This window comes from Podarcis gaigeae (genome assembly GCF_964106915.1).
Source record: "Podarcis gaigeae genome assembly, chromosome: 11".
NCBI classification, from domain to species: domain Eukaryota; kingdom Metazoa; phylum Chordata; class Lepidosauria; order Squamata; family Lacertidae; genus Podarcis; species Podarcis gaigeae.
The window spans coordinates 48,333,789-48,348,721 of NC_139687.1; the positions used below are offsets into that span (position 1 = coordinate 48,333,789).

Genomic DNA, 14,933 nt, shown 5'->3' on the forward strand with positions numbered 1-14,933 from the left:
GTGCTGGCTTGGGGTTTGTGGGGTTCCCTCTGGCACAGTCATGAAATCAGAAACTTTCGCTTCCAATTTCAGTTAGCCACAGTGACTCATTAGAGCCAAACCAGAAGCTACGGTTAATCTTAACTATGGCTTACAGAAGAGTTAGGGTAAGGCTAGAGCTGCTGGACTCCAACTCCCATCAGCCACAGCCAGCACGGCCATAGGTCAGGGATGGTGGGAGTTGTAATCCATCTGGAGAGCTATGGGTGCCTTATCCCTGTTTTGGGGAAATCAGCTAGCACTGTGCAAACGATGGGCTGAAGCTGACTTATTTCCCTACGCCATAATTAAAGTGAACAACAGATTGTCCTATTTCAGATGTAACCAGTAATTGAAGTTAATTTTTTAAAATAACGGAATCCAAGGCTTTTGAACTGCTCCTCATGGCTGTGTCAGAAGAAGGGAGAGGAGCTGCTCATAAGCTCAAGGATTGTTCATGTAATGCCAAACCACAGTTTAACATTATGTCCAAATGAAACCAGTGTGAGCCGGTTTCTTCTGAAAATGAGTCAGTTTCCCACGTCTACCATTAAACCCCAATCTACCATTGGACCTGCTGCTCTGACACAAGGCTGTGTGTTAATAGCAGCCATAGATGGTTGGTGAGCAAACAGCCCATGGTGCTGGAGGGAGGTAGGAGGCTGTAATGCTTCACTGTGCCATTTCCCTCCCCCCCCCCCAATCAAAATTGCTCCATGGTGGAAAACATACAGGTACTTTATGCATGTCTGCATATTTACCTTTCTGGGCAAAGCAACTTTGGATTGGAGGGGGATATTCAGGGAAATGGTGCACAGAAAAGCATTAAACCTTCTCCTTCCAGTACTTCAAGCCTCATCTGATTTGCAACTGCTCCATAACTATTAACTTATTTTAAGGAAATGCTGGAGATTCCCATCACAGACATGTCATAACATAGTGAGTTCTGCCCTGTCCTTACAAAGGATATGGGAACATTTTGGGTTGGAGATGAGAGGAGACGGCCATATCACCAATACCATACAGATATCAATGAAAGGGAACTATCTATGAGTTTACTAAAACTGCATATGCTTCTGGAATCACTTAACAAAACAAATCACTTCCATTATTACTTTCTAAGCTTTTGTTTCTTTTTTTCAGAGCTTGAGGCTAATTGTTATTATGGTAATAAAGCATTTCTGATTCTTTTTTCCTTTTTACCTGCTTTGGCTTTGTTGGTGACTTGACAGCTGTAGATGAAAAAACAAAACATTGCCTTTTAATTGAAAACCTGAGATATCTTCTTTCTGCTTAAGAAATTTCCATTTGGATCCTAAACTCTCAGCTATTTAGGAAGCAGGCCCCTTTCTTCATATGGATTCAGATGCAAATAAGAATACTTGAGATCATAGGCTGGGAACCGGGCATTTCCTAAGGACTAATCAGTAGAAGTCAATGCATCTTTGAAGACTAGCCTTCTTTCCCGCGACAGGTTGAGCTCCCGTTGCTCGGTCCCAGCTCCTGCCAACTGAGCAGTTCGAAAGCACGTCAAAGTGCAAGTAGATAAATAGGTACCGCTCCAGCGGGAAGGTAAACGACATTTCCGTGCGCTGCTCTGGTTTGCCAGAAGCGGCTTAGTCATGCTGGCCACATGACCCGGAAGCTGCACGCCGGCTCCCTTGGCCAATAAAGTGAGATGAGCACCGCAGCCCGAGTCGTCTGCGACTGGACCTAACGGTCAGGGGTCCTTTTAGCTTTAATCAGCCAAAGCCAATGCATCTTTGAAGCCTAGCCTTCTTTCCACAATGTAATAATCTTTTTTGTGCACAGAGAGACACGAGGGCACTTTCAAACAAGCAACCCACTTTGGACAGACCCAAGATAGCACATTCCTCTGACAGTCCAAAGACCAGGCTGTGTGCCAAGCTCAGTGCTCGAAGCAGCTCTACCAAGGGTGGTAAAACAGAGACTAAGAGAATGGACAGAGTAGCTCAGCTGGTAAAGCATGAGACAAGAGTCGTGGGTTTGAGCCCCACAGTGGGCAAAAGATTCCTGCATTGCAGGGGGTTGGACTAAATGACTCTTGTGGTCCCTCCCAACTCTATAATTCTATTATTATATGAGTCAGCATCCTGTCTTCTGGCATAGACAGTCCAGAAAGTTTGAGTAAGAACCTCATGCCTCCCCAGGTAACCCCTACAGCAGGGGTGCGGAATATGTGCCTGCCCCCAAACATGTTGATGGACTCCAACTCCCATCAACCCCAGCCAGCATGGCCTATGATCAGGGATCACATAGTCCAATATCATCGGGGGGGGGGGGCACAGGTTCCCCATCCTTATCATAGGGAACCCTACCACGTAATTTAAGAAGTGTAGACATACCAGCATCTTGAACAATTTTCAACTGAAGGAGATTCTGAATCCCTGTATTTTCAGAGACTGCAGCATAATGCAGGGCATTGTGTCCAAGCGCATCCACCAGGTTTATGTCTGCACCTTTTCGGACGAGGACTTCTGCAATGCTGAGGTTTCCTGCTTCGCACACCAGCATCAGAGCCGTCCTAGAGCAAGTTGGCAAACAGAGAATATAAGGAGGAACTACAGGCATCAGATTAGCAAAGCAATAACAATCCCTGAAGATACTGATGTTATAAATATGAAATTGGGAACTGCTAAATATGTAATAGGATGAAATCCAGATTGGAGGGTGTCGAGGAAGTCTTTTAACAATGTAAATGCACCAGGGAATAAGAAGGGGGGGGGGAATTCTTTTATTTTGTGTGTTTTTATTGTTGTTAAGGGACACGGGTGGCTCTGTGGGTTAAACCACAGAGTCTAGGACTTGCCGATCAGAAGGTTGGTGGTTCGAATCCCCGCGACGGGGTGAGCTCCGATTGCTCAGTCCCTGCTTCTGCCAACCTAGCAGTTCAAAAGCACGTCAAAGTGCAAGTAGATAAATAGGTACCACTCCGGCAGGAAGGTAAACGGCGTTTCCGTGCGCTGCTCTGGTTTACCAGAAGCAGCTTAGTCATGCTGGCCACATGATCCGGAAGCTGTATGCCGGCTCCCTCGGCCAATAAAGCGAGATGAGCGCCGCAACCCCAGAGTCGGTCACGACTAGACCTAGGTCAGGGGTCCTTTATTGTTAAGTTTTTATGTTGTGTCAAATGTAATGTTTTTCTTTTGTGTTTCTGTCTATGTGTTATAAGAGAAAACTAATAAATTTTGAGGGAGGAAAAATTATTTTCCCCTCAACATAACAACAACAACAACAACACCCCCTGAAGGTTATGAGTTTGTGGCTCATTTGTTATCCTACAGGAGACGAGTGCCTACAGGTTCAAGTAGCAGAAGAAGATTGGGCAGTCAGCTGAGTCCAGGAAGTGAAAAAAGCTGACAGGCATTCCTCTGATAAGATGACACTTTGCTACTCCTGCAGAAAGTTATGGTCATCGTGTCATCAACAAAATTTGTCCTGACTTGAATTTACAGCATATCTATAACTTGATCTACTGTAAGAGATCACTGCAAGACAGGGGAGGCTCCTGAGAGTGAACCAATAAAGCTTTCCCTAAGAGGTTGAGCCATTTATGCATGCTGCAAAGGGCTGGATGAGGTCAAGTCCCATCTAGCCCAGCATCCAGCAAACGGATGCCTAAGAGAAGCCTGCAAACAGGACCTGAGTGCAATGGCACTCTGCCCAGTTTTGGCTCCCAGCAACTGGCATTCAGAAGCCTACTTTCTCCAACAGTAGAGATATGACATAGCCAGCCACTACTGATCGCCTTACTCAAAATGAATTTGTAGGACAGATGTATCTGGCGGACAAGATCCTCTGTTGACCATATAGCCACACAGAATTCTGCTTGACCCGAATTTTGCCAGAAGAGCTTTTTTTTTTTGCAGCAGCCTGTGTCAACCCAGTCTAGAATTTTGTATCTCACTGTAACCTGCCTCTGGATGGCAAAGAGGCATAATGAGTGCTTGCAAGCAGGGGAAAACATCAAAAAGGATACAGCTTTGACAACTTTATTAGGCTGTGCCTCGAGATGTCAAACGCTGCAAAACAGCTTCTCTGAAAGTCACGGAGAAATCGGGTGACTTTAGAAGAACCAGAAAAACATGTCATCTCTTGCATGGCTTTTTGTTAGCTTTCAAGCTAATAAATATAAGCAAGAAGTACAGTGACAGCTTAATTGGACCTAAACCACAACGTAAGATATTTAGCGGTGAAGAATCTAAAATCTGATCTCGGATTAGGAGGCGATCCTTAGACCCGATTAACGTTGAAAAAGTTTGTGAGTACTAAGTATGTTTATTTGTACCTTCCATTTTTGTCTCTGGAATTGATGTCTGCGCCATGCTCCAGAAGGTATTTGGTTACTTCAGTGTGGCCATTTTGTACAGCCAGTAACAAAGGTATATTCCCATCCTAGTTTTTTTAAAAAATTAAAAAGTGATTAAACGCTATCAGTTATTCAGTAGATTTAAAAAAGATTAACTTCAGAGAATGTAACCCTTATGTGAAAACAGGTCCCTGTGTACAGTGCAACCTCTTTTAACAGGTGCTCAAAATCTTGCTGTCTAAGGGTCAATAGACAACAGCTAGCCATGCACTGCTGCATGTAAAACCCTACTGCATTACCTTTGCTGAGTTCTGAGTTCCCTTTACTCATAGGCTCAACACAGCACCTATAAGCCCTTTGCTGCTTTCAGGATCAGAGTACAGTGGTACCTCGGTTTACGAACTTAATCTGTTCCGGAAGCCCGTTCTTAAACCGAAACCGTTCTTAAGCCGAGGCACCCTTTCCCTGCCGCCGGTGCCCTTCCACCGTTCAGATACTGTTCTTAGACCGAGGTAAAGTTCTCAGTCTAAGTAGAGGAAGAAACCTGTTTACAATTCTAAAAGAATCTTTAAAAATAAAAGTAGGTAAATAGGGGGAATTTGAAATGCTAAAGAAATTATGTAAGGATGTAAGGAAGTCAATTGGGGGAAGGGGGAGTGTCAAAGACTCGAGAGAGTCAAAATATATGGGATGACAAGTGAAAATGTTAATTGCTTGGTTTTTAAAATGAAATTCAATAAATATTATAATAGACCAAGGTAAAGTTCTCAAACCAGGACACTATTTCCAGTTTTGTGGAGTTTGTAAACCGAATCGTTCTTAAACCAAACTGTTCTTAATCCGAGGTACCACTGTATATGATTCAAAGCACTTAACAAACCAAAACTCTAATGTCACTGAATAAGGGATGGCCAGGAACCAAAATACCAAAGAAAAGCTAAGATGACACTTTGGTAAGTGTTAATCTTTGTGCATAAGGGATGTGCATGGAGGAAATGGGAGAAGCCAGCTACATATGGCTCCCTCCCTACTGAGCTGTTTCCACTCAAGCTCAAGGTTACTCGCTTTCCTCACAGGAAGACTGTCACATGGAAGACGGAACAAGCTTGTTTTCTCCTGCTCCAGAGGGTAGGGCTCAAACCAATGGCTTCAAGCTACAAGGAAGGAGATCCAACGAAACATCGGGAAGAATTTTCTGGCAGTAAGAGTTGTTTGACAGTGGAATGGTCTTCTTTGGGAAGCTGTGGACTCTCCTTCCTTGGAGGTTTTTAAACAGAGGTTGGCTGGCCATCTGTCATGGTTACTTTAGCTGAGATTCCTGTATTGCAGGGGTTGAACTAGATTACCTTTGGGGTCCCTTCTAGCTCTACGATTCAATGATTCCAAGCCTTTCCTACAGTGTAATAAACATTAGGCATGCACACCTGCCATACTTTGAGTACTAGTGCAGAATCAGAGAGCAATATAAAAGACTCGTTCATACCTTATATGGGAGATAAATTTGCTACTTATTCACTGCACGTTTCTGGTTAGCACTGTCATGTCTGAATAGGAAATGATATATGTGGGGACATGTGGAGGGGGTTGCAACTGAGCAAAGTGCTCTGGCTCATGTAAATGTGCTGATCGGGCCTCCCACTCAGACGTCACATGTGCTAACTGGAAGAAATACAGTGAACGAAGAAGAAACTCATTTGCTGCAGACAAGAGGGAATCTGCCCTGCTTAGAAGATTTAAAAACGAGGTTTCAGAAACTGAAGTACACTGCATAGCTTTTAAGGTTTTTTTGTTTTGTTAACCCACTAAGTTATCCATGAGATAATGATTACGTACCACATCTTTGACATTAATTGGACACTTGTGTTCACACAGGAGCTGAGCTACTTGAAGGCAGCCACAAGCAGCTAAAAGAAGAAGAAAATGAGAGTTGCAAAATCAGAGCAAGAGCGAACACAATAAGGAGTCCCATAGCACCTTAAATATTCTGTTGTGGCATAAGCTATCATGGACTATGCTGTAATAAGTTGTTTTAGCTATTCAAGGAACTGTGAGATTAGTTGTTCAAAACTCCTGCAGGGTCCATACTACTGGAGAGACTTTTCCAGCCTTGCTGAAATCACACGAAACCACATTTCTGCCACCCCTATATAACCAGCGGCCCTCCAGCAGAAGTTTGGCTGCAGGTGCTCTAGACTACAACATCCAGCAGCTTGGCCAATGGCCAGGGAAGATGGGGGTTGTAGTCCTACAACATCTGCAGGGCACCAGCTTGGAGAAGGCTGATATAGTTCTTCATCTTGTCTCCAACAATGACAAACTAGAATTTCCTGAAAAGCGGTGTATGAGAGGGAGAAAGAAAGAAAGAAAGAAAGAAAGAAAGAAAGAAAGAAAGAAAGAGCCAACCATCTACTCTTAATTCTTATGCACTTTAAGTAAGACTGCCCTTGAAGAAGGTCTGACTAGTGAGAATGCAGCTGCAAGAGTATTTCTAGCTGATGTCATACAAGACCAGCTCTGCATCTCTACTGGCTACCTATGTATTAACTGGGCTCAATTCAAAGTATTAAGATTAACCTAAAAAGACCTGAAGGGTTTGGGGCTTAGAAACTGGGTAAGATTTAGCGAAGTTGGTGCATGTGTAGAATGAAGTCTGCTTGTGCAATGGGGTGTTTCCTCCTCTCCCCCCACTGCACTTCCTAAATCTGCTTGGGGGAAGGGGAACAAGTAGGGTGAGTACAGGGTGGGGAGAAGTCCCATTGCATGAGTGGGGCAGGGGAGGCTGCTTACAATCTCACTGATGACCATAGCTCATCACAGAGAGGCCTGGAGCTCATTGCACAGGGACCCTAGTTGTGGAACTCCCATTGTGTAGGCATGGATTGCGTAGGGCGGACCTAACAAGGTCAAGGTGGGGTATGGGAATATGAAAGAGAGAGGGAAGTAGAAATATTACCTGCATAGTGTAAAGCTGTCTTCCCAGAGCTATCAGTGCTCTCTGGTGGACATTTAGACTGTAGGATGGCAAAAATGAGTCTTTTAGCAAGGCATGGAGCAAAAAGCATTTTGAAGTTCATTGCTATTTGGGGGAAAAATACTTTTGTGGAATACGAAGAAAATTTAGACAGCTACCTAGAGCCTTCTTTAAAGACTGGAGAAAAAGTAAAATGAAGGTTCGTGGACCCAGGTTTCATTTGGGTTTGTATCCAACAACGATGTCCTGCTCACACAAACATTTCTTCTTCCCTGCCTCCTCCTCCTCCCGCATATGATTGTGAAAGTTGGGGAATACCCAGAACTGATTTGTGGGTTTTGGAGGAGGAGGAAAGTCTTTGCACGATCACAACAACTGTCTCGGAGACACCCCTTGGTGGGTGATCAAGGCCACATGATAGCAGTTTGGGGCAGTTTGTCCTTGACTGGTTAAAATAAAAGTACATGCAAAGGGGGGGGGGAATGGATATGAACAATTATTTGAAATGTATTCCACCTGTTTTTGCATTGAAATCAAATGGCCTTCCTTAAACATAATAGTTTGTTAAATTAATCCATATGGATCCCTAAAAGAGGTAAGGGAAAAAATCATTGGAACTATTCCTACAGGTAGATTACTAGAGGAATTTTGAGTAGACACACAGATACACCACTCAATTATTCATTTAACAGGCACTACCAAATCCAGCCGTGGACAAATTGGACAAGAAGTATTTTAGTTGGCAGATTTCAGCGCCTCCCACAACAAACATGGGTTTTATTTGGGCAACTGCAGCTCTTACATTTGCCAAAGCAATTCTCTCGGATTTTACAGATTAAGTGTATATCATATTTGACCACTAATGACCAGATCATAACAGCAAGAACCATACTCCAGAACTGGTGTCACAACACCACATCACTAGCTTTCATTATGTTGAAGTGCAGGGGAAAGTGGCTAGAAGGAACATAGCTTGGTGGCAAGAACATCTACCTTGCGTGCAGAAGATCCCAGATTCAATCCCAGGCATCTTCCAGGTAGGACTGGGAATTTCCCTTTCCCGAAACCCTGGATAGCTGTTAACAGTCCATATAGACAATTCTGAACTAGATGGGCAAAAGTTCTCAGTATACGCCTGTTTATTTGGGCAACACAGGTTAAGAATCCTCTCATACTCCTGGGCACAAATAAGTCCTTAAATATCAACTGTTCTGTACTCTTATGTGCTACTAAGATGGCTGCTTTAAAAGAGAACTTGGAAGCATGCTAGTGTTTATCAGAACTTCAGAAGTGGCAGTGAAGAGAAACAGAAAATATACTTCACCTGAAGGAGCCTCTTGACACAATCAGGGTGGTTGTTCTTGGCTGCAAGGTGCAATGCACTGTGCCCTGCACAAATGGGAAATGATTTCAAATACTCCAAGAATTGTGAAGCACACTATTATACATAAAGTGATCCTCTGGACTTGGAACACCATGAAACAGGTTTACTGTGAGAGGATGTCCCTCTCCAGACTTGAAGAACCTGCTTTGTTCCCTGTTAAACGTATCGATGCAATACAGAGTGGTCCACAATGGGTATATACTGGTACTCCCTCCACCCCAAGTTAAGTGCAAATCCAGGTAAAGTTGCAGCAAATATACTTGCCAAGGTAATTTTGTATTTGGCTTAAGTCAAGGATGGAGAACTGGATCCAGCCAGTGGAGTGGATTCTTACCTCTCCACCCCACCCTACAACATGCAGCCAACTGACAGTCAAGTCCTTGTCAGTCACCTTACATTGCGGGTCTTGTTCCTGCAAACGTTTCCAAGCACAATTCAAAGTCTTGGTGCTGACTTTTAAAGCCCTGAACGGCCTTTGGCCCTGTATACCTGAAGGAGTGCCTGTACCTTCAAATCCCTTTTAGGTGCAGCTATGTCTTTGCCCACCATACCACCTGACATCACATATGGCCCATTTCCCAACCATTGGCTTAAGTCCTTTCCTGTAAACTCTATACATACTGACATTAAGATGCTCTTCAGGGGTTCCATAGCTGCCTGGATCAAAAAGCCAGCTCGGCTTAGTCTACAGATGCGGATGAAATGATACACTGGGTTTTCAATACATGTGGCGTATTGAGCAAACTAAAAGTGCCCGATTTCACAAGGTGTGTGCTGCGCAACTGTGAATCCAGCACAAAAAGACAGAGAAGGGGCGACACAGTACAGAAGTAGATGGCTCACTTTGCAGGACCTATAATCTCAGATGCAGCGTCCAACATTTCAAATTAAACTGAAGAGGTTGGAGAGATCACAAGGGTTGGGGGTACTGCAGACAGCCCTGGGCAAGACAATTCAGCATAAGACACCTGCACATGCTCATTTGTAAGCAGAGCATGCAAAAAAGCCTATTTACATGTGTGGTGAAAGCTCAAAAACAGCAACAAAAACAAAGGGGAGCAAAGGGGTGCGGACCCCCCCCCCCCGAGTTTGAGTACCTGTCGCATCTTGTGCTGTTACATCCACACCGTGAGTCATCATAATCCTGAGGCATTCTGCCTGCCCTTTGGAGGCAGCCAGGTGGAAGCTGAAAGAGAGAGAGATAGAGATAGATTGCAAGTCATCTGGTTCAATTCCATTATCTCCAGCTCAGTTGGCATTACTCCACTGTAAGCAAAAAGGAACTGGTAGGTTAAATTTCCTGTAGATCGCAGTTAATGTGTGCCTTCAGAAGAAATTAATGTCTTTGGAATTTTCTACATTTCTACCCCACCTTTTCTGCCAAGAACTCAAGGCGGCATGCTCACCACTGCTCTGTAAGGTAGGCTGGGTTGAGGGATAGTATGACAGACCCAAGATCACTCAGTGAGCTTCAGAAAAGAGACAGGATTTGACCTTGGCTTCCTCAGAGAGCTACATTGAAAGAACATTCAACACACATTTACTGCATTTATATTACATTTACCCCCCAAGTAGTTCAAGGTGGTGTACATGGCTCTCTCCCTCCTCATTTAATCCTTACAACAAACCTGTGAGATAGGTTAGGCTAAGAGACAGTGACTTGCCCAAAGTCACCCAGTGAGTTTCATGACCAAGTGGTGATTTGAACGCTGATATTCTAGGTCCTAAGGATTGCCACCTTAAGTTCAGTGTCCTGGTGGACTGAACTGTTCTCCATCTAAGAAGTTGTTTGTGGTGGTGGTGGTGGTGGTTTCTTCTTCTTCTTCTTCTTCTTCTTCTTCTTCTTCTTCTTCTTCTTCTTCTTCTACCATCACTCGTAGCTGAGTAAAATTGTCTTCCATGAACATGGTATTAACAGTGAGTCCATAAGTGACTGTGGAGGTCAATTCTGGATCCTCGCGTCCTTCCACAGTGGAGACATAGGTTTCAGGACAGGAGCTGATCACGGTGAGGGTTTGCCAAAAATGCCTTCCTCTTAGGACATTTGTCCCTGAGTTCGAGCATCTTCAAAGTCCATAACACCTTTGGTAAAGGCTGTTCTCGAATTGGAGCACTCACAGGCCAGTGTTACCCAATTGTCTGTGTTTATACTACATTTTTAAAGATTTGCCTTGGGAGAGCCTTTAAACCTCTTTTGTTGACCACCAGCATTACGCTTTCCATTTTTAAGTTCAGAATAGAGTACTTGCTTTGGAAGACAATACATGGAAGGCATCTGAACAACACGACCAATCCAACAAAGTTGATGTTGAAAAATTATTGCTTTGACACTGGTGATCTTTGCATCTTCCAGTATACTGGCATTAGTTCGCCTGTCTTCCCAAGTGATGTGTAAAACTTTTCAGAGACACCATTGATGGAATTTTTCAAGGAGTTGGAGATGGCGTTTAGAAGTGATCCATGTTTCACAAGCATACAGTAAGGTTGGTAGTACAATAGCTTTGTAAACAAGCATTTTGGTTTCTCTGCGAATGTCCCAGTCTTCAAAAACTCAATCGGGAGAAAGCTGCACTCGCAGAGCTCAGGCAACACTGGATTTCGGCATCAGTCTTGGCCCTTGTGGAAAGATAATTGCCCAGGTAGGAGAAGTGATCAACTCTTTCCAGCGTTAGATCATTGAGTTGGATTTGTGGTGTTGCAGAGGGGTTTTGTGCTTGTTGGTGCAGCACTTTGGTTTTTTGGATGTTGAGAGATAGGCCAAGCTTTTCGTAAGTTTCTGCGAAGATATTTAGGATGGTCGCCCAAGGCGGTAAGGTCAAAGGGGAGGAGCTAGACACCTAAGTTTATTAACGGTACCATTTACATTTCCCCACCCCAATTTTAGCTGGCTTTGCCACTGCAGCAGATAATGACCAAATCAAGTATTTTAAAATAAACTAAGTCTTTAAAAAGGCAAATCGTTCAAGAAGGTCTGTTAGAGCCCACTGAGAGAACACATTTTTGGACGACAAATCTATTTACAAATAACTAAGAACTAAAACTTGCTTACCAAGGCACCAATGAATTGAACTTTATAAACAGTTTGTTCCCAGGAAATGTTCTCTAAACTATGTATACATGGTTGGACTGGAAAGAGGCAACGTTCTAGCCAACAGTTTGGCTCATAACTTAGTTAGGAGATAGCATGATGTAAACATTCAAATAAAACTAAATCCATAACACTCAAATAAGTTTACAAAAATAAAGAGCTACTTGGGTAGAAACGTGCGAACCACACTCCTGGTGTGTATACATTTTAACAGCATTTGCAATAATTAAAACACTTGGAGGAACGAGTTGGCTAAAGTGATGGTGACATTGATGACATTAAACTTTGTGGCCATTAAACTTTCTGGCCTTTGCTTGCATAAGAAATCTGTGCCACAATACACTTTACTTGTAACGGTTTGATTTTCATCTTAGAGACAAACAGAAAAAGTCTTCACCGAGGGCTCCATATAAGCACCCAGTCCCTTCTAGGTGGCGTCAAATAAAATGACTTTCTGGGAGAACACATGTTCTCCACCCAGAAGGCAAAGCTGGACAGCACAGTTATCCTGCAACACTACCTACCTATTTCAATAAATAAAAGCAATTAAAACTGAATACATAAAAAGCAGACCCACCCCCCCTTTTGGAATGCGGGACCAACAAAGGACTTGTGCCTTTGACAATATGGGATCATTCAAGAACACAGTATATGCAACTCAAAGCACAAGAAAAGTGCCTGTTCTATTCTGGGAACACATTTAGATATATTTATTTGCAGTGGCGTTGTCTGCAGTACATTCTGAACTCTTTGCACATTGTCTAGAGGCTTGTTTTGAGTGAAAACATCCCTCTCCAATGCAAACTATTTGCACCCCCTTTTTCCTGGGGTGTATGTCCAGTCTCTTTCAAAACAGCATGTCTCCCTTGCCAACAACCCCTTGGTGATTTATGGCTTCCCGGTGGACTAAATGCCTTTGCCCAAACAAACAAAATTGTTGAAATAAGGATGAAATTACTGTATTTTTCACCCTATAGGACGTACCAGCCCATAGGACGCACCTAGATTTTTTTGGGGGGGGGAATAAAGGGGAAAAATATAAAGGAGAAAAAATTATTTTCCCCCCCCAGCCCGAGCTTCCCCCCACCCCAGCCCCCAGAACGGGTCCCAGAGCGATGGTGAAGGTGCGCGCAGCTTTGGCATCGCTCTGGGAGCTTGCCGGGCTGGGGGGATAGCTTCCTGAAGCCTGGAGAGCAAGAGGGATCGGTGTGCACCGACCCGTCTCGCTCTCCAGGCTTCAGCGAAAGCCTGCATTCGCCCCATAGGACGCACACACATTTCCCCTTCATTTTTGGAGGGGAAAAATTGCGTCCTATAGGGCGAAAAAATATGGTATATTAGGGCCTCTCCAGTAGTGGCGACAAACATAGAAACCAGAGGCTCCAAACATGGATTTCTTTAGCCTGCGTATCATTGCTTTTAACCACAACTAGGCATCTATCAAGAGATACTCCCTTCCTCAGCTGCTGTGGAGGAGAGGCTGTGATTTCTATGCCCATGGGATTTCGAGCTGAGGAAAAGAACACAATCCTTCCACTTCCTTCCTTGTTCCAAACTCAAGGACTCCTTTCGTTCCTCCAGCTCCCACTTCAACAAAGCCAAACACATTCCAGCTGCAAACTGAAGGAGCCTTGCCTCAGCCACTTTCAGCAGATGTGATTAAATTTGAAGCCATCTCTTAGGACCAGTTTGCACATGGATGCTCACCGTTCACTGACCACAGCAACAAACCTTGGCTCGCAGATGCGCTATGAGTCATCGTAGCTTCCCCACCAGAGAAAGAACTTCAGTTTGGACTCAATACCTTTTCACGGGACACCGTGTGCATGTTAGTGTGAGGGCCTTCAAGTGATGAGCATGCGTGGATGTAGAAGTACTCAGAAGCTTGAGGGGGCGTTATGTATCTGGCCGCAACACAAGACTTTTGCAGCACAGGTGATCCTTATGGAAATGGGCACATAAGGAGACAGGAAGAAAACTTTTTATACTTCTACGATGCGATAATCTACGATAATCTTTATTGTCATTGTCCCATACAGAACAACAAAATTGGAAAATCTACATAAGACATTCAAAACCCAACAAGCCTGCTATCCCAACCTGGTTAGCCCCCTAAAAACTCTGATACCCCATTTTTAAATACAATATACTCCCATACAGACTCCTTAAAGGTAAAGGTAAAGGTACCCCTGCCCGTACGGGCCAGTCTTGACAGACTCTGGGGTTGTGCGCCCATCTCACTTAAGAGGCCAGGGGCCAGCGCTGTCCGGAGACTCTTCCGGGTCACGTGGCCAGCGTGACATCGCTGCTCTGGCGAGCCAGAGCCGCACACGGAAACGCCGTTTACCTTCCCGCTGGTAAGCGGTCCCTATTTATCTACTTGCACCCGGAGGTGCTTTCGAACTGCTAGGTTGGCAGGCGCTGGGACCGAGCAGCGGGAGCGCACCCCGCCGCAGGGATTCGAACCACCGACCTTTCGATCGGCAAGTCCTAGGCACTGAGGCTTTAACCCACAGCGCCACCTGCGTCCCTATACAGACTCCTTACAATGCGTTTAAAACCAAAATCACATTTGGGTAGAAACTGGCAGCTAGTCCTAGTCTTTATAACCCTGTACCTTCTTCCAGAAGGCAGAAGCTGAAAGAAATCATTTCCAGGGTGCGCACTATCCTGCGCTATCTCTGCAGCTTTCTTATGGCACCTGGAAGCATAGATTTGATCCAAGGTGGGAAGAGTGCACCCAGTTATTCTCTCTGCAGTCTTTACAACCCTGGACAGCGTTGTTTTTCCCCTGACTGTGAAGGTGACTGGCAGACAAGATGCAAGTAAGGAATCTTGGGAAGGGGGCAGAGATAAGCCTAGAGATAAGCATACACCCCTTGCTAATAAAAGCAGTAATAGCAATGGCTACAAATTCGTGGGGGATAAGGGCTGCTGATGGCTACTAATCCTAGTGGCTGTGTTCCATCTCCACTGTCAGGCAGTACACTTTTGAATACCAGTTGATGGGAACCAGAGGAAAGGAGAATGCTCTGAGGAGCACATAGCGTAGGACGTATCCTTCCAGTTCACCATGATGGGAAGACTCATTGCAAACAAACAAGGGAGGAATGGTTATTAAAACGACAAGACTTAGCTGAGA

The 14,933-nt window shown here is 44.4% G+C and overlaps 1 protein-coding gene across 10 annotated transcripts in view; it reads right to left on the reverse strand.

Moving 5' to 3' along the window:
- The window catches only part of RAI14 (retinoic acid induced 14), a 100,148-nt gene that overhangs the window by 12,275 nt on the left and 72,940 nt on the right, over positions 1-14,933 (reverse strand). For all 10 annotated transcript variants that reach the window (XR_014556171.1, XR_014556172.1, XR_014556173.1 and 7 more), the window contains exons 4-10: positions 9,801-9,889; positions 8,644-8,708; positions 7,302-7,359; positions 6,182-6,252; positions 4,328-4,434; positions 2,385-2,563; positions 1,222-1,250 (exon numbers count right to left, since the gene is read on the reverse strand). Coding sequence is in view for 6 of the 10 variants with exons in the window: in XM_083702653.1 (XP_083558779.1) it covers positions 1,222-1,250; positions 2,385-2,563; positions 4,328-4,434; positions 6,182-6,252; positions 7,302-7,359; positions 8,644-8,708; positions 9,801-9,889 (598 nt within the window). In the remaining 4 variants the exon portion in view is untranslated. The remainder of the gene's footprint in view (positions 1-1,221; positions 1,251-2,384; positions 2,564-4,327; positions 4,435-6,181; positions 6,253-7,301; positions 7,360-8,643; positions 8,709-9,800; positions 9,890-14,933) is intronic.